This window comes from Stigmatopora argus, chromosome 16 (genome assembly GCF_051989625.1).
Source record: "Stigmatopora argus isolate UIUO_Sarg chromosome 16, RoL_Sarg_1.0, whole genome shotgun sequence".
Classification (NCBI taxonomy): Eukaryota; Metazoa; Chordata; class Actinopteri; order Syngnathiformes; family Syngnathidae; genus Stigmatopora; species Stigmatopora argus.
Window position 1 is genome coordinate 1916947 of NC_135402.1, and position 19509 is coordinate 1936455.

General features: G+C 38.7%; 5 protein-coding genes across 6 annotated transcripts in view; 2 read left to right on the forward strand and 3 right to left on the reverse strand.

Annotated features, from left to right (window-relative positions):
* exd3 (exonuclease 3'-5' domain containing 3) overlaps positions 1 to 611 on the reverse strand; it is a 33817-nt gene extending 33206 nt beyond the window's left edge. Inside the window, exon 1 of the mRNA XM_077623133.1 lies at positions 311 to 611. The gene's annotated coding sequence lies outside the window, so the exon portion shown is untranslated. The remainder of the gene's footprint in view (positions 1 to 310) is intronic.
* Positions 112 to 6000, forward strand: cdc37l1 (cell division cycle 37-like 1). The gene is made up of 7 exons (XM_077623134.1): positions 112 to 592; positions 1570 to 1872; positions 2318 to 2405; positions 2470 to 2585; positions 2665 to 2787; positions 2913 to 3047; positions 4752 to 6000. Exons 1-7 carry the CDS (start codon positions 515 to 517, stop codon positions 4866 to 4868), a joined length of 960 nt encoding a protein of 319 aa, XP_077479260.1. The 5' UTR covers positions 112 to 514; the 3' UTR covers positions 4869 to 6000.
* A 507-nt stretch (positions 6001 to 6507) lies between these two features.
* On the reverse strand, positions 6508 to 9036 carry ak3 (adenylate kinase 3). Its single transcript, XM_077622377.1, has 5 exons — positions 8771 to 9036; positions 7940 to 8059; positions 7376 to 7548; positions 7097 to 7215; positions 6508 to 6782 (listed from the first exon to the last, which is right to left on the reverse strand). Exons 1-5 carry the CDS (start codon positions 9018 to 9020, stop codon positions 6671 to 6673), a joined length of 774 nt encoding a protein of 257 aa, XP_077478503.1. The 5' UTR covers positions 9021 to 9036; the 3' UTR covers positions 6508 to 6670.
* A 541-nt stretch (positions 9037 to 9577) lies between these two features.
* Positions 9578 to 15437, forward strand: rcl1 (RNA terminal phosphate cyclase-like 1). Its single transcript, XM_077622374.1, has 9 exons — positions 9578 to 9808; positions 10174 to 10245; positions 10345 to 10520; positions 10984 to 11058; positions 11146 to 11270; positions 11438 to 11563; positions 12039 to 12195; positions 14557 to 14660; positions 15267 to 15437. The coding sequence occupies exons 1-9, from the start codon at positions 9679 to 9681 to the stop codon at positions 15418 to 15420; spliced, it is 1119 nt and encodes a 372-aa protein (XP_077478500.1). The 5' UTR covers positions 9578 to 9678; the 3' UTR covers positions 15421 to 15437.
* Positions 15434 to 19286, reverse strand: anxa3b (annexin A3b). Of its 2 annotated transcripts, none has more exons than XM_077622375.1 (14): positions 18949 to 19286; positions 18675 to 18709; positions 18549 to 18596; positions 17894 to 17981; positions 17725 to 17819; positions 17540 to 17653; positions 17294 to 17384; positions 17143 to 17222; positions 16997 to 17053; positions 16782 to 16875; positions 16282 to 16377; positions 16145 to 16203; positions 15790 to 15912; positions 15434 to 15709 (listed from the first exon to the last, which is right to left on the reverse strand). In XM_077622375.1, exons 2-14 carry the CDS (start codon positions 18684 to 18686, stop codon positions 15653 to 15655), a joined length of 1014 nt encoding a protein of 337 aa, XP_077478501.1. In that variant the 5' UTR covers positions 18687 to 18709; positions 18949 to 19286; the 3' UTR covers positions 15434 to 15652. The 2 variants fall into 2 exon arrangements, with proteins under 2 accessions (XP_077478501.1, XP_077478502.1); XM_077622376.1 differs by having other exon boundaries at positions 18675 to 18706; positions 18949 to 19053.
* Positions 19287 to 19509: the final 223 nt, after the last annotated feature.

Sequence of the window (19509 nt, forward strand, 5' to 3'; positions counted from 1 at the left end):
ATAATTTAATTTAGTGCATTTAAATGCGAAGAGTTCATAAACCTCATAAACTCCCGAATTTAAGTAAAATAGCTTGCATAATGAAAAGATTGCATTATAGCACTATTTAATTACGTTCTGCATTTTTGTAACGACGTTCGTTCATTAATTTAAATGTTCAATACTTTTATCTTCCCGGACAGATCACAAAAATAGACGATCAAACTTCATCGCAAAAATAAATGAATAAATAAACAGCTAAAAGTTATCCCACGTGCTCTCTAGACACACATACACGCACACGCACAGTTGCAGTAGCGTTACCACCTACGTAGTTAATGTTGTTGTCCTCACTGTTGTCGTTTACTGCAGCCATTGCGTTGTCCTCATTCCACCGACAACCCCACGCCGTGGAGATGTTGCCACTGAGATTAAAATCGAGTTGATCGATTCTAATTCCACGGCATCACACAGTTTGATACCATTCTCCCCCTTTAGTTAGCAAGCTAGCTGGCAAACTGCTACTTTAGCAGCGATGGAGTGGCGGAGCAGCAACGACGGGCTGTCCGACAGCGAGTCCCCTGAAACGGACACATGCTGCCCCCACCAGCAGGTAAGGTAGCCCTCGCTAGCAACAATCATCCCGTTCGTGTTTAATTTAAGCGATCTGATGGTTCATTTTGCCCCGATCGCTACTCGACTCATTCAAAACAAAGTTAAAAGTGGGTGGCAAGACAGTTAGCCACATGCTCGTGTTTTTGTTTAGCGTTTGCTACGCCTGTTGTATACAGTGGCACAAACAATAACATTAAAGTGATGCGTTACAAATGTATCTAAATCCCCTCTTACTAGTGATCCTCATTAGTAATAGTTTTTTTCTGTGTTGTTTTGTGGTTTGATTGGTCCATTTTGTACTTGAAAGCCCCTTTACTTCCCAAAGATACCCCCCGCATTTTCGCACACTAACATCATACTGATAAATAAAATTATGTATTTTTAGTTCTCCTCCCAGTAAAGCACAGAAGGGGGAAGGCATGCAAGCCTAAAGGCTTTTATGGCTCAAAATACTTGGTGATGAGTCAGATCACAGGGGTCAAATTCAAAGTTCACTAGGTACATCCAGCATTCATATGGTGTACCAAAGATTTACACAAACTTTACAAAAGTATCCAACATTAACCACGTGCAGTTATGCATTATGTTGGGGGGGATTTATTGGCGTGCCAAAGAGTTGAGTTTGTGCCAGATCCCTGCACATGCTGTTTGTACCCAAACATAGTACGTACTACTGCTCAATTTCTGGCCAGGCATGTTTTTGTTTGGGTTATATGACTCAACTATTCCTCCATTTCAAATCATCTTCCTTACTTGAAATAACGTGATGACAAACAGTGACACAAGTGTTCTCACAGTTCTGTTCTTTTTCCTTTGGTAGGGATCTCATCAAAGTCGCAATGTCAATAAGTACTGAATAAGTAGTACCCGGGTTTTTTGTTGTTGTTTTCTGAAACGAGGTGGTTTTAGAGTTCTGGAGATTACGCTCAAGTAATAAGCAGAGTGCAATAACCATATTTTGGTCTCTTCCTTCAGAAATTGTTACCACAGCCCTGTGGGTGTGCTGAGTTATCGTCGTGCCAGAACCAGCAGCAGGGTTGTTCGATGACCTCGATGGTGTCCAGCTGGATGCTGGCCGAAGCCCAGGACCGCCTTGGCGCTTTAAGGTTCCACTGTTCTGAATCCCTGGAACAGGAACACGCCAGAACTCATGCAAGCCTCAATGAGCTGACGCACAGTGAAGAGGAGTGGCTCCGCAAGGAGAGCATGCTGGGAGATCAGGAGCCCAGTCGAGGGCCCGTACTGGGTGCGGAAGGAAGCTGGGATGTTTTTGATAAAGTGAGTTAAAAAACCAACGACCTGTAATTGTATTTTCTTACATCATGGCCAGAGATCATTATTTTAGCCCTGCCACTGATAGTAAAAATCCTCAACGCCAGTTTGTAATTTGCTATATAGTGGTACCTCGACATACGATCTTAATCCGTTCCGGGACTGAGATCGTATGTCGAGCTTTTCATAACTCGAGCGAACGTTTCCCACTGAAATGAATTAAAAACAAATTAATTCAACCCTCTGAAAAAACACCAAGAGATGCGGCAAGACAGTGCCATGGCCACCTGGCTTGGTTGCATCTCTAAATTTTGATCGTATCTAGGGCGAATTATTCGATAGAAATTTTCATCGTATCTCGAGCATGTCGTAGGTAGAGCTGATCGTAGGTCGAGGTACCATTGTATTGGCTGCTTCTCAACAGTATCGACATTTTTTTTGTTTCAACCAGAGTATCATCAATGTCCAAAATGAAAGAGTAGAATCGGAACAAGGCAAGACAACGCTCCACAAGTCTGAGCAAGATCTCAGGCATTTTGGTAAGTGACATTCAAAATAGGGAAATCGAACATTTCAATCCCAATCTTACATTTTTTTTTTCAGGATTGTTGCGGCGATGGGACGACAGTCAGCGATTCCTGGCAGAAAAGCCTCAGCTCATCTGTGAAGAGATGGCCAACTATTTATTTTTATGGTGCCTCACATTGCAGCAAGAGGGGGTAATCTATTCATTTCATGAATCGAGTGCATCGTTTTGGTCATATTTGAACATTTCCATCCTTATTTTGTTTCCTGTAGAAGGAAGCACTAATGGAGCAAGTTGCTCACCAAGCTGTGGTCCTGCAGTTCATACTGGAGATGGCATCAAACTCTCAACAGGACCCCCGAGGGTGCTTCAGGCAATTCTTCCAAAAAGCCAAAGTAAGACACAAATTGTATAACTTCCACCCATGAGATGCAGGACACTAGCTGGGCCTTATTCAATGACTAGTAGCATATCATCGTTAGCTTATTTCAATTGAGTGCATCTTCGTGTGACGGTGCAGGAAGGACAAGACGTCTACTTGGAAGTCTTCCACACCGAGCTCGAGGCCTTCAAATACCGAGTGAGAGAGCACCCCCCCCATCCGACAACCCAACCGCCAAACAACGGCATAAACTACAGACCCAACCCCAAAGAAGTGAGTCAGTTTATTAGTTTTTTACCTTGATTTTGTTCAGACTTGTAAAAAGACCACTGATGACTTTGAGCTGCAACAGGTGAGCTTTTCCTAAAATAAGCCATGCGTCCATTTTTATAAGGGAACTAAAATGCTGTAAGACAGGGTTCATATACACTAATAATAATACTACCTTGACTATGAGTTGAAGTTCACCCTGATCTGAACCCCATCGAGCAAGGAAAATCTGCAAAGCAAAAGCAAGTGGCCCAGTTGGTAATGTTGTTATACTTAGTGACTTTTATGAACCAATATTTAGCATTTAAAAAAAAACAGAGATTAGAATTCTCATCCAAGGTTTTTATTGTCCTTGGTTACTTATAACAAAAAGCTCCATATTTTTTACAGTAACTTTGCGTACAATATATATTGTTAATATAATTTTAATGAACTTGAACCCAAACCAAATGTTAAATATGCATATTGAGCTGAAAATGTACACAGTAATACATAAATAATTGCTGTTGTCAGACTCAAGCATAAGATGGCGCTAATGCATCATACCGAAGAAGTTATGTAGTTGTGCGCCATCCTGTAAAAATTCAATACTTAACTATTTTTAGTTGGAAGGCATGTTTTGTTGTATGGTAATAATCAACAGATGTTTTGAACTTTGTCGGTTAACCCGATTACAATAAACACGTTTTTTTAGTCGGTGCCGCTGTCTCAATATATTATAATTTATCAGAAGTTTAGCCAGTTTTAAGATAGGATTTCTTTCCCTGTTGATTGACAGAAATTGGAGATACAGAGAAAGCACAAGGAAGGTTTCTGATGACTCTAAACTGCAATATTTTGTTGCAAAAGGGTCCTTTTTACCTTCCGTTGGCCCCTTTCTGTTCAAATAGCTGGGAAGAAAACTTTGTGCCAGGGAATGCAATCCAGCCTGTTGGAAAGGAAGCTGGAATCTCCCCCCTCGTCCTAGTGTCCTTTTCTGTTTTTCACAACCGACTCGGCATCAGGAAGAGCGTCTGTTGACATCCGATTGGTTGGCACGTGCACTTTTAAAGAGGCAGAGAGCAGTTACATAAACATTTATTATAATCCTCTAACAAGGCAACTGCGGCTTAATCTCCTCGTGTTCTAAACTCTCGCATGTTTCTAATGTGATGATCATCTCCATGATGCACTGGGAAGGTGTTTTCAGGCCACACAAAACAAAAGACAACTTGCGGAAAAATCTGCACAACTGGTTTGTTTGCATTTTATTTTTTAATGTGACAAAATGGTGACTAATTGTTTGTCAAATTAAACTTGAACTTCACTGCAAATTTTGAACAGAACATGTAGTATTTCATATACTTGAGATTTCTTTGTTGGTAATATCACAACTTCTATCTTGTAGTTCATCTCATATTTTTAAAACTTTATTATTTTGTCATGCCTTTATTTTCATTACATTTGGATTTTATTCTCTTAAAACTCATCCCTCATCAATTTCATGTTTTTTTCTTCCCCGTTTTAATTTCTCTACTTAATCCCAGATAAGATTGTTTACACAAATGCAAACTTTCTCTTGCAATTCTGACTAGTTGAATTATGTTTTTTTCTCTCCTAATTGCAATTTTTTTTCTTATTTGTACTATTTAAGCTGTCGTCTTAAATCCCACCAAGGATAACTCATGTCACTCAAACATGCACATTTTCCTTTCTGTTTTAAATCAGGTAGCAGAATACAACCCTAAACGTCATTTAGAAGACGGACTGTCGATAAGCACGGGGCGGTGGACAAAGGACGAAGCCACGGAAAGTGACGATATACGCATGATGGAGACCTCTTAGGAAACATGGCTGCTTCTCATCCATCTTCACCTTTCCCTTCCATTAAAGACCACCTTGACTTTTTACACCCTTTTTAATCAGACCGAGACGAGGTGAGTGCTAGGCTGCAACGGTGACGAGAATTAGGTTCCTCTTCAAAGCCCTTTTCGCACACGGTCAATTTCTCCAAAAGTCAACTGCAGATGGAAACGTGCTGAAATTATTGGTATTAAATCACGTCATATGCAAATCCATTGGATGGAAACCTGTTTAGGACTGGAAAGTGTTCATGTCATTATTTGTTTAAATTGCTGAATTAAAAATATTGTTTACGACGTTGAGTCATTCTCCTTTAAAACTATTTTTTTGTTTTCCATTTCCGTACTGCTTATCCACTCCGGCCCATCCTTCGCAATGTCTGATTCAAATTTAATTAAAAAAATAGGAATCTTGCTGAATGTTTTAGTGGAAGAAAAAAAAGATTATTTTTTTAATAATGGGGGAAAAACAGTTAAATTTCAGGACATTTTATTAATGCCAGTATTCTTTTAACCAATTAATTATGAGTATCCCACATTACCCAACAGTCTTCATGATGTGATTATTAATTAACTGATACACAGTTTATGTGCATGAGTATTGATTAACATCCCAAAATAGTTGCGCTCTCGAGCGATGTCATTTTTTTGTGTGTTTAAACATTATTTTCCCGTTTATCAGGTCTAAAAATCTGGTTTTGCATACTTACATACTACATTGACATTAGTTATTGACCATCCCTTTAATTTTTTGCCCTTTAGCAAATTTAATGTTTTTATTTCAGCCTCTCCAGTTGACTTTTGACATGATTATGGACAAAAAAAGTGCAGGAATGTAAAGGGCTCAAGTCGTTTAGTCTATTAAAGCAGAAAGCAGCTTTGCATCCGAATGTGTACTGCACTTTATATTTAACTGTTTTTTTTTGGGTTAATTTCTCAATCATGCACAATTCTGAACATTGTTTTTACACAAAGCTCGCGATAAGCTCATTATTTGAACCGTCTGAAGGTTGTGTTTATTTTCAAATTTGAATGACTTTGTTTGGTCTTTGTGCCACTTTGCTCAGGCTTTCTAGCTATCTATTTTCTAGATATAATAAATTCTATAGAATACATTTCAGTGTTTTCATTTTGAAGTTCAGATGGTACATTCACTGTACATTCAGTGTTCTTATTTTGACGTTTAGATGGTGCATTAAATTATAGTCAATGGAAAGCCCTGCTGTGTATATTTTGAAATTACACTACCATTTAATCCCTCCATTTTGATTGTTTTGTCACGATATATGAATATGATTTTTTAATCCCAGGGTCATTGCGATCTACCCATCTTTGTCTCATTGTGTTAATACAAAGTGGGCTACATTAATACTACATTTTGCACACACAATGAAGTTATTATGTTTTAATTCATGCCTGCCTGAAAAAAATTACACTTAACATAAATCCGTAAAAAAAATTGCTCATTCTACAGCTCAAACTTTTAACAAACGTACTACGACATTCAATGGCACAGGAGTGAAAAAGTGAATTACTATGGATTACCATTGCACGTTCCCTTTTAATAATGGTTTACGTCACAAGAAACAGTCGTTATGCCAAAATATATATTTTGATAAGAGCATTTTTGTATTTGACAGTCCAGGAGTGTTGGCTAAATAAGACTAATTTTAGCAAAGTTTCTCATCTAAGGCACCATGTGGAATGATAACAGCAATGTTCATATACTCTAAAAATACTCTTGACTAACAGATTCGATGGTCTGTATTATTAAATACACTTCTACTATAAAACTTTCTGATTCAGCACAAAGAGCTTTTTGTGGAGGAATGCTTCAACGTGTGGCCAGATCTTGTTGGTTTCCGTGCCAGAAAATGTCTCCAGTACACCTTTACTCCTGCAAATCAAACACAAAGAATAGCTTTAACAATCATAATAGACATTTTAATTGTCTCTCACTTGTTATATTGCATCTAATGTAGAACTTATTGTGTTTCAGAAAGATCTGAAGGGCAATTTGTGGAAATTCCCACTTACTTTTTATAGTATAATTGAAAAAAATACGTATTCTGTTTTTATACTGCACTGTAAATGACAATGCACGCATCGGAAAGTGACTTAGAAAAAAATATTGTAACACATTTTTGCCTTCTGATGAATGTAGGCGATTCAAATGTAGACGTTTCCTGAACTTGAGATATACGGGCATACCTGTAGTATTCTAAGACGGGTTCTGTTTGGGTTTCGTAGGCCTTCAGTCTCCTTGTTACCGTATCGGGCGTGTCGTCGTCTCTCTGGACTAAGAGCTCGCCTGTGACATCATCACGACCCTGAATAACAATTTGAGTTAATGTTAGTTCAACTGAAGGCATGTTTGTATGAACAGATCACTTCGAAAACAAACCAATTCAATATGGATACGATTTGCTGGATCTGTCAATTTATACTTGAGAAAAAAAGAGGCAACAGTGATGAAAAGGATGCGTTTACAGGCACTTTAGGAGGGTTGAAGTCAATGTTGTAGACTCTTCCACTGGGAAGATGGGTCCAGCGAGAAGACAGTCTCTCTTTAATGGTGTGGAAAGGTACGTTAAGGTTGATGACGGTGTGCACGCTGTAGACTTCATCCAGAGAGTCTGCTTGGGTGACGGTTCGAGGGAAACCTGGGGTGAGGGGAATAAGATCAGAACTATTACACAGGGGAGAAAAATATATATTTGAAAGTGTGCGGGTGAATTATTCTGTAATGGCTCACGGTGAACAAAAATGACAAGATTTTTTTATTTCTTTCAGTTTGCATAAGACGTAAGAAATGGTACCATTTCATTTTTTTTCCTACAAACCTGATGTTCTGCATATGGCAGATTAGTCATTTACATTCGTCATATCAAGGCTACGTCGTGGTTCACGGAAAGGTACAAAACATTAAGGACGAAGCGACAAGTCATTATCATTTGCATTCAAGGTCAGCCGAACAAGTCAAAATAATGTCGTCTAGCGCATTCTTATCAAGAATAGCTAACAAATCATTTCTTATAACAAATAATTTCTTACCATCGAGCAGCCAACTGCACTGCTCGATCGCTCGAAGGTCCTTATGGATGAGACGAGACATGACATCATCGGGCACCAGCTGACCTCGATCAATACTTGACTTGAGCAGCAGTCCCAACTCTGACACAAAGAAACATTACACAGGAAAGATAGGATGTGCACATACTTTTCTAATATAGGAAAGGGTTTCCATTAAGCATGAATGGTTGTTTATGTATTGATCGGCAATTGAATAGCAAAGGGTCTAATGTTTACCCCTTTTTCCTCCTCTAACTTCTTGACCTTACCGAGTACAAATGCTGAAGACCATAAATTCACCTTATCTAGGTTTGCATGTTCTGCTCGTGCTCGTGTAGGTTTTCTCTAGGTAATTTGGATTTCACCACATTCCACGTTAGGTTCATCGGAGACTCTAAATTGAGCACTTAGTACTTCACGGAAAAGAAAGGTTTCAGCCATGTAAAAAGGTCAAGAAAAAGCAAATTACATGTGCCATAATGACATTTTGTCCTCATGCAGAATCATGATGTTCAGTCTTTATCTTTACAGCTCTTTTAATCATTCAGCGAAGGTGATTACTAAGGAAGCCTCCTTCCAAAGTTCAGTCTAGACATGTTAGGGGAAGTGTTTCTAGTGAAAACACGTAACTATTCTCAATAGTCTAAGACGCTGCAAACCAGTTTGATTACTACACACTGTGCAGGATCCAGATAAGTAAATAAGGAGTGGTCGTGGTTTTATCACCGGGGTTCACCAAACACACCCTATTTTGTGTGCAAATAAAGGATGTGCATGATTCTTATTCCAAATGTGCATCAAGTTTAACCTTACCGGTTTTAGCGTTGATGTTGGATCTCAGAATATCACCACTGGAGATGTGTTTGAGTCCAAAACTTTTGCTAATCCGTCCGGACACGGTCCCTTTCCCGGAGCCCGGCGGTCCCATAATGACGGCACGGAAAATCCTCGGGAGGCCCATACCGGTTGTGCTGTTTGGAGTTTTTCCACTTGCAAAAGGCGGATTGTGAAGTCCTCTCGGATGCTCGGTGAAGCGAAGAGTGGCCCTGATGGCCACTAACATAGGTGACGTCACGAATGTGGGCGTGTGGACGTGCTTCCTTTGGGGAAGTAAGAGAACGACATTTTCGACAAAAAATGCATAACATAACATGGATAACATGGATGGATCAAATTGGTCACATTCTTGGTTTGTTGCACGTCAGTTTGAAAGTGACTTTGAAAAAATATTGCAATATATTTTTGGGTCAAAAGGTAAAATATGTTTCTCATAGCATTGAGGAATGTGGCTCGGAAGCTTTTGTGTAAACAAACACTTGTGAGGAATGTGCAGGAAGAAGTGCGTACATATTTCATAGATGGATCAAATGGTTTATATTGTTTATTACACGTCAATCTGACATATTTTGGTGATTTAAATTAATTTATTGGCGGATCTACGTTTTCTTTTACAAAGAAGTCAGTATTTATCAAAGGACGTCACACCATATGCAAGGATTTCAATATTAGCTGCGTTGATAGTTTGCAGGCGTTTTTGTTGTTGTTTCATTACGCCCCCTGTTGGTTGGAAGTTGAAGCGTTGAAATAAAAGTTATTTTTTCCCCTTCCGTGTTTCCGTAGGCTGCTGCCGCCTGCGCCTTCCTGGAAAAACACACGTGGATTTCAACTGAGCACTACCAGCCCACACTACAGAGAAGCAACCGAAGCACAATAACAACATCATGGCAAGCCAAGGTCTTTCCTACGAAGGTTGCAACTTCTTCAGGCAGCGCCTCGTTCTCTCCACGTTGAGCGGCAAGAGGGTTAAAATACAGAATATTCGATCCAAAGACGACAATCCGGGTGTTCGAGGTAAGAGAGTTGTGCGCACGGAATTCATGTGGCGTCGCAGTTAGCCTCCATGCTAACGAGTTAGCTGCTACGCAGTTGGGAGGGAGTTTGATGACGACGAAAACAAGATAACAGACTGCATATAAATCAAGTTTAACATCGATGTGTTATTTTGTGTTTTTCCAAATCTTTGTCAATAGCGCTATTGAGAATTTAAAACTTTATTTGAAAATACTTGTTTTTTTTCTTGTGGTACTGTTCCATTCCGTGTTTTGTTATGGTATGCGAAATCATCAGACACACCCCTGTGTCATATTAGTAATAATTCTATAAAAACAAATGGATTTTGGCATTTATTACATTATTGTATTCTGTGTGATTAACAGATTTTGAAGCCAGTTTCATCAGATTGCTGGATAAAGTTACCAATGGCTCCAGAATAGAAATAAATCAAACAGGTGAAGGTTTATTTTCACAAGGAGTGCAGTTTTTTTTCCAGATTTTCTCTATTTGTTTTCTTATTTTCTATTGATGCTATCTATTTCTGTCCTTTCCAGGCACCGTGTTATTCTACCAACCTGGTTTACTTAGTGGGGGATCTGTAGAACATGACTGTTGTTTACAACGCTCCATTGGCTACTACCTGGAGGCCCTGCTCATGTTGGCCCCCTTCATGAAGAACCCGCTAAAGGCCACCCTGCGAGGGGTCACCAATAATCCCACGGATCCGACAGTGAGACTACACACTGGAGTTTTATCTTTACTATTCATTGATTTTTTTTAACCTCAGTGGCTACCATTGACGGAAAAAAGTGGAATTGTCACTAGGAGCAATTCCAATTCAAAAGGATTGCTTTAAAGAATCTAAGTAAGGTGACACTTTATTTTGGTTAGAAGAAAAGTAGTACACTCTTTTTGGATAGTGGTGTAAAAAGATCCAAATTTGAGGTAATGCGCGAATTTGTTTAAATTGAAGAAAGGCTGAATAATTTTTCCCGAGAGGGTAAAGGGTGTTTACAGGGTAGAATATGACTGGCTAGATTTGCCCTGTTTCTATGGCCAGAATAGAAGCAATCATGCTTTTGAATGTCTAAAAGCTTCCGAGGAAGGAGTTAGTGGGAGACAGATGTTGTTATGGCAACAGAGAAACAGTCTATGCCTGTTGCTGAGTCATTAAAAGCCTGTATTTTCTGTAGGTGGATCTCCTAAAGTCCACAGCTCTTCCTCTGATGAAGAAGTTTGGCATTGATGGAGAAAGCTTCGACCTAAAGGTGAGATGCATGAAATCAGTTGACATGTTTTTACTGTAATAAACATTAACCCAATGCTATTTTTTTTCTTCTGATCCACGCCATCAGGTGACGAAAAGGGGAATAGCACCCGGTGGAGGAGGTGAAGTTGTTTTCACGTGTCCTGTCCGCAAGACCATTAAGCCTGTGCAACTTACAGTCCCCGGAAAGATAAAAAGAATCCGAGGCATAGCGTATCCTTCAAACCACCCAACTCTAAAATTGCTCAATGTAAACTGGCAAATTGCCAGAATTGCAGGGGCCGGTGTGTTGGAGGTGCTGAAATACTTCTACATAAGGCAGAGATAAACAATAATATTGTCACTACTTCTTCCTATGAACCTTGACGGTCTCAACCCAGCTATTCAGTGAGGGTTTCCCCTCAGATGGGCAACAGGATTGTCGAGTCGGCTCGTAGCATACTGAACCAGTTCATTCCAGACATCTACATTCACACAGACCATATGAAGGGAGCCAATTCTGGAAAGTGAGTAACACAATGGTGTTATATTTAATCGCCTCTGTTTGATGGTCCTCTCTTTACAACTGAACCAACACGGGAACCTGCTGTGCTTTCAAATAAATGGCTGTGCACCCAAGAGCATGACACTGCTCCAGCTGGCTGGGAAAAGGTTCACTCGTAGGAAGGATGACATCAAACATCTGATATAGATTTTTGCTAATTTTATTTTTGTTGGTTAAATATAACGATTATTTGTCCTTAAAAATACATCGTATCCAACAGTGCTCTAATGGGTGGCTCTTCCGAATTTTAGCTTTGCTGTAATTCGCCTACTTCACCACTAAGCGGCCCTATTACACACAGGACCTGCCAAGTTGCAGCAACAATTTCTCAGTATTTATGTGCACCCCTAATCAAAATCCTCAACTGCAATGTGTTAAGATGGTTGTTGTTTTTGTGCTTTTGTTGTCCTCAAAAGTGTTGTACTGGTTGTTTGCAGGTCACCAGGTTTCGGTCTGACGCTGGTGGCAGAGACCCTGGAAGGCTGTTTCCACAGTGCTGAAATGTCTTCAACGCCGCAGGGTCAAGGAGACCCCATTTTACCCGAGGACCTCGGGCGCAACTGTGCTAAGATGCTGCTGGAGGAAGTATATCGGGTAAGTCCAAAATTCAGGTAAATAGTGAAAAATTGATCTCGAATCAACATTTTTCCCTTTTAAATGAAACATTTTCTTAGTTCAAACTTCATTTCTCATCTATATTCTATTTTCAATGTAATATTGAAATTTGGGGCTTCCATATCATTGCATGTGGTTTATATATTTATATTTTTTTCTAAACACTCTTGCCTCAGACAAACAGCGCTAGCAGATATCAGCACACCACTTGTGGATGCTTTTCATGTCTGTCCGCAGACACTACCGTATTCTTTATCCGTCATCCGCGGTCAGGCCATGAGTAAGACATGGTGCAGTTCAACTACCACACTCCCTGCCTTTGTTTGCTCGCATTCCCAAGTAATCACCATCAATGCCAACCTAAAGCCTGGCTACGTGCATTTGTTCACATACATACACAACTGGTCTAAGGTATCTAAAAGGGCATTTATAGGTGACCCTGAGCTAAAATGAAATTGAACAGTGCTTAAAAAATACAAGGTGAGCCAATGTGTCTTATGAGCATCATAATTATTTTTTTTTTCCCCCTTCAAAACATATTTTTCCTTGGGCATTATATATACACATGCACAAAAAAAACTCACCAGAACTCAAACTTATCAAAATTAGCATACTTTTTTTTTAAAATCCTGATACTGATTTTCAACATATTGAAAGACATCTGAAATCAAAGAGGGGAAAACATATCAGACATTTATTAGCTTGTACGCCATTATTAAATACTCAAGTTCAGCATTTATCGTTCATCTTTAGTTCTCCATTCCAATGACAACTGCAAATTACCACCGCATTTTCTGCCAAACATTTTTTTTTTAAATTCAGCTCTTTTGCAGTAGCTAAGGCTACCATCACTCAAAATAAACAAACCAGTAATGTCTTACAGAGAGCAAGAAAAAAAACAATGACAACATGTCGCTTCCATTTCAGCAAGTGCGTGCTCAGTATGAATGTGCCTTGGCTTTTTATTAGAGCCATGTGAGTCTCGTTAGCTGGTCAGGGTATCGCTCATTAACTCTGAAAGAGCAACGCTGTCGGATGCTTCGTCTACATTTACAGCCACTCAGGGCTCAGAACATGGGTGGATCGGATCATTTTAACTGCTGATATTATCTAGGCTGTTTCTGCATTTTTTTGGGGCTACAACTTTTTTTCTTTATAAGGTCCGGTAAGAAATATCCATTGGAATAACTGCTTATTTTAATAACTCGACTGAAGTTGCAGAGCTCTTCCAAGTAGTGTTGAAGGAAAAATGCAAACAAGAACATTGATTTTTATTTTTTTACCTTGGTGGTGTTTTTTTTTCTTCCTGAAAAGCAAAAACAAACTGTCTGTTTGCTTTCTGGTTAATGAGTACAGTCAGTTTGTAGTAAAACAACCACACTTTTTGTTTTTGGATGTTAACGTCAACAAAGGACGAGTTGACGGACCTATCGTAAGTACTCCTGCCAACAAATCTCATTGGCTTGCTAGTCAATTAACAAGTGATATTCCAGGTGGGTGTGGGAATATTTATTTTTGGCTGTATTTTTTTAAGTGCAGAATATTTATGTCTTGATATTTGTATTTTTGGCAATTGCCGTCTTAACCACTGATCTTGTGGGGAAAGAATCCAGCCTTCTTTCATTTACATTCATTTTTGAAATAATAAAGATTTGAAGGAGGAAAGTAAGTTCCTTATAAGGATTCAAGGGACTTTTCCCCCCAAAAAATTGTGATGTCAGAAGTCTCTTTCAACTACTAGCATTTTCTTTTGTGGAACAAAAGTTGTCTTTCTGCTACTGCTTTAGTCTTGACTGTAAGCAAGGCTGATTAATTAGAACAATTAGACCAAAATCAGCATCAATTAAAGGTAAGACCCTAAAAGTATACCTTTTTCCCCCTCCTCCTCCCAGTTAATTTAAATGAAGATATTTCCCACGATGGCATGATTATCTTAAACTTAAATTTAGTTAAATCAAACAATGACTTTTTTCCTGTTAGTTTTCGTGCTAGTATGTGACTGTTCTAAAAAAAAAAAAGTGTCGTTCTTCTTGTGTAAACATTTGTGTAGTCTCCTTTGCCTTATCAACAATTCAAAGAATCCCCAGCAGATTTTTAAAATAGTCTAGCAACTTTTTTTTCAAAGTAGTACATGAATGGCCCTTTAACATGGTCCAAAATTCTTCATCACATGCTGTATTTACTTCCTAACCACAACCAAATTAATGGTTGTTTTTTCGCAATGTTTTTGTCCCAAAATAAGGTCGATCTGCGTCCAAATTGACGCACCGCCAACACTCCTTAACGGCTGTGACGTATTTTGGTGAATTGACAAACACGGCGGCGCCTCTTTGTTTGCAGGGTGGTTGCGCCGATTCGTCCAATCAGAGCCTGGCCCTGCTCTTGATGACCCTTGGCCAACAGGATGTTTCCAAGCTTTTACTCGGACCGCTCTCGCCGTACACGTAAGCCATTCCGACTGGATTAATCATACACATTTGGATGGATGTATCGGGCTTTCTGTTATTATTCAACTTAGAAAAAAGAAAAAAAAACAGGATATTCCAAAGTTCTCCATTCCATTCTCTCAACATAAATGAACATTTTTGGTGTCATACTGTAAGTATTTATCAGTATTTATTAGGCTGCATATTCAATTTGACCGTTTTTTTCCCCCCATTGAAGATCTCATAGTGCCTATAGACTGTTTATGCAAATCAAAACATTTAGTAATATAAAGTATGAGTGAGTGACATCACCACCTGCACAGAAATAATGAAGAGGACTGAATCCTGAACTGTCCATTTTCAGTTATCATGGTACCGGTGCTGTGTTTCTCTCAAGTACAGTACTATGATAACTGAAGATTGGCAGTGCCATCGCAATACGCGCTGATGTCTTGACCTCAGTTTAATTTTTTTTCTCTGTTGAGGAAAAGTGTTAGAAAAAATAGATGACATGACCTCACAATAAGTAAATGTGGGCTAAACTTTGGGACGTGGCACAGTCATTCTTTTGTGATGATTACGATGTTAAATTTCCGAGCTCATCGGGCTGTTTTCTCTCAACAGGATCGCGTTCCTCAGACACATTCGAGATTTTTTCCAGGTGATGTTCAAAATGGAAGTCCTCAAGCCTTCAGAGGATGAACGCAAAGGAGGGGATAAAGTCCTCATGACGTGTGTCGGAGCAGGTTACAGCAACTTGAACAAAACACTTAAATAAAACTTTTTGTACATAAAGCTCTTGTCTTTATTTTTATTAGTTTTCAAGAAAAGGGATAAAGTAGTACCACTCAATGTAAATTAGCAATGGAATTTCAATTATTGTGAGCATACAAAAGACAATGCTAAGATTAATTCCACGTTCCTTTTCCTTTCCAAAACTCCGCCTACTGAAAAGTCCCTTTTCCTAACCCAGCTGACAGTAGTAGTTTGTCATTGCAGGAATTTTGGATTCAGTCTTGACCACAAAGATGTTTCAGGGCGTCACCGTAGCTGCCTGACACTTCAGACTGAGAAAAAAGGAAAAAAAAAAGTGAAAAAATTGTCTCCCCTGGTTTAACGATGTGGAATGTGAATTGAAATTAATTACCTCCAGCTTGGAGTAGAGTGAATACCCAAACAGCTTCTTGAACTCTGCTCTAATGTCCAGCAAGTCAATTTCAGAGCGACTGACCAGTATCCGAGTCAACGTGGACTCTGTAGTACCTAAACCCTAAAAGACACATTTTTCGAATATTAGCCAAAGCAAATACTTGTTCATTTTCATTTGTAGTACACTTTTAAATCACCTATTGTTGCTTTTCAATTTCAACTAACTTTGCACATTCCCCCCTCTTAAAGGGACCGGCTTAAAATTCCTGTCCGTTGGTGTGATGACAATGTGATGGTCTACTGTGGCTTAACATAAAAACACCCGAGCGTTGTGTATGGACGACAAAGCTCACCTTCATGCTCTCGAAAAGCCTTTCTGCGAGGTACGCGGGGACGTTCTTGATACATTTGACTGGATGGAAAAATATTCAAATTGAGGGGAAGCTAAAATGGGGGAAAAATTGAATATCCGACTTTTGTCGATACTCACCAACAGCCACTAGAAGCTCTTCCAGGTTACCAGACATCTCACTCTCAATGCTCTCCTGAAGAGTCTTCTTGCTTATGTTCTTGTACTCCACCAGAGCTGATCACACAACAACAAAAAATATGGATTTTTGCAGTGAAGCAAGTGCGTCAAATAGAAATAAACTTTTAGACAGTTTAAGATTAAATCAAACATTTGTACATTTTCCTCTTTAACCCTGACAGACTGAATAACTTGCATTTAGATGCCAGATTTGAAATTTTACACATGCTTATTGATGTACACAAAGCTTTGCATGTTAAAAAAAAACTATTTGATTTAAAATAAATTGCCATCTTAGTCACCAAAAATGGAGGTTATTGTCATCGCGAGCTGTCCCGAAAAAAAAATAATCGAGCTAATTTTTTATTTTAAATAACTTCCAAATGATCTGCTCCATATTAAACATCAAACATCTACCTTGATCCCCAAAAAATAATAGGAATCATGAATAAGTGACTTACTCTGTCTGAGCTGAGGAACACTCCTGTGGCATAAAATGTCGATGAACTTGCCCTCGTCAGTTCCCCACTTCTTCTCTCCTGCCTCATACATTGCCTGAGGTTTGGGCCATGCAACAAGAAATATGTTGTTAGTTTTTAATTCTTTTTTTTTTAAACATACAGTTAAATATTTAGCCTCAAGAGCCAGGGAATCGTATGTTATGAATATACAGTACTTTGGCATCTGCTTTGGCTTTTGCAGCATCAACATTGGAACTCTCATCTCTCTTCCCCTATTAGACCAACGCAAAAATATACTTTATATCAGAATTATTCAAATAAAATCCACTCTTATAAACACTTTCAGTTGACTCCATTTTACCTCTGCCAAGATGAGCAATGCATTGCCATAATCCCCAGAGACTTCGGATTTGAGATCCTGAATCAGCATTTTCCCCGTCTCTGTGACACCCGTCGGGTCATGAACGACTGCTCTTAGCGAATTTCCTACTCTTAAATGGTCGAATCCTCACCTGCCAGGTAAACTTCAGACATGGCTTTGATTTGCTTGTTGGATTTCGAGGCAAAGAGTTCCGTCAACGTGCACTCGGTGGTACCTGCACCCTAAAAAAAAGATGTATAGGATGTACTTTACTATACATACTGAGATGTGATTGTATTCATTTACAGGGGACGTACGTAAAATTGACTTAAATTCCTCATCCACCAAAAATAGCATCTTGCCACTATGTTGGAATGATTGAGGCGCTTCACCTCACCTTGATAGCGTTGATGACTTCGTGGCAGTCGTAGACAGCGGGAGCTTTTACTAAGGCCACCAACAAATCCTCAAAATCTCCATGAGTATCTCCCTCCAGGTCCGCTATTAGCGTCTAATTCAGGATTATTATTTTTTTAATTTCACTTCACCATGTGCAATTTTGTGTCAATATCTCACGCTCACCCTTCCTGTGGATTTGTGGTAGGCCTTTGCGATGAGCTGACGCTGAGCATTACTTCTTTGGGTCAGAATCTCGACCAGGGTCTTTTCCGTTGTGCCTGCAAAAGAAGAGATGACCAAAGATTCGTACTAATGGGTGAGTCATAAAAAATGCAACAAATGATGATCATACCGATGCCTTCTATTGCTTCCTGTAGAGCAGCCACATCCGCTTCCACATTAAAATTGGCCTTGTCTTTCACGGTACCCCTCGTGTTGGACTAATAGGAATGAACACACAACATAGATTTAGCGTGCATAATTATAATAACTTTGATCTGTCCAGGCAAGAAAAATAGAAAGACAATATTTGTTGCACTGGTTTCACCTTTGACCTCCCTAAAATTGCGTACATAAAATGTATTAATTCACCCCATTGAATAAGGAGTCAAAAGGTCATAAAGGATAAAAGTTAAGTAAACATCTTTACATATAATTCTAGTATATAGTGGAAAATTATTTGTTCAAATTGTCTTGATTTCAACTATTGGCCAGGATGTATTTTTCAATTTAATTCTTAAAATATTCATCCATAAGTGACCATTTAAATGGGAGAGAAAAAAAAAATCCAACCACTACATTTTATAGCTTAATCTACAGTTGCTTTCATAAAAGCACATTTGTGAATACATACAGATCTTGTAATAAACATATTTCACCCAAAGCTTGCACAAGTTGGAAACCTCAAAATGTTTAAAGATCATGCAAACATGAGCTATATGTTTTTTTAATTGCAAATGAAGCTTTTTGTGTTCTAAATAAATACTAATACATTGAATTGATCTTACTGTCACGTTCAGTGAAGATGGGGAGTCCAACAGCAAATCCAAATCATCCTGCAGCAATAAATAATCATAATAATCACAGATTTTATCCATCAAACATGATATACACAATTGCCCCAAAGTACTCACCCAAACAGACATGTTCGTGTTCAAGTTTTTTGCTACTACGGAAAAGAAAAAAGGGAGAGATCACATTACAGCTCAACTTTATTAGCCTTAAAACCGAATCCACTTTTGTAAACTTTCTAAATCTAACAAGAAATACATGTTAAACGCGACAGCACCAGCGTGTGTTTGTTAGTCGAAAAATAATTAACGTTATAGCCAACTGTTCTAATCATAATGAGTTAGATTAAAAAGCAAATGATGTTTTATAAGCAAAGCAAGACTGTTCTTATCTCACCCAAATCAGATGAAGGTGATCTCGGTGATTTTGCTGGTGAAATTCCAGAATGTCACACACGTTTTACACGGATGTGGGAAAAGGCAACGCCCATTGTAGGGGAATTGAGTCATCTTTTACACACACACCTACATACATACCCGATGCAAACTTGTTAATATTATGTTAAATCTTGAATAACTGTTTTCTAGTTAAATAATATGCAGGAAAATTATTCTCAACTGAATAAGAGATCCAAAATAGAAACAAGGAAATGGTCAACTATTACATAAATCCCAGTTTCTCCAGTTGGTTTAAAAACCTGTGGGGTTGGCACGTTTCTAAATCGTCTAAAACATCAGTAAATTAGAAAATACATACGTTTTTTATTATCTGCGTAGTTTCAGTACAGTAGGATTTTTTTTCAAGGCGGGTTGTATCAAAAAGCGACATCTAGAGGTCGATTTGGAAAATAACAATCGCGTTGAGTTTATATTATTTGATTTTAATAGGGAGGTGAAGGTATGAATTTAAAAACGGTTTATTTTAATCATTAACTCATTTTCTGTGCCGTTTATCCTC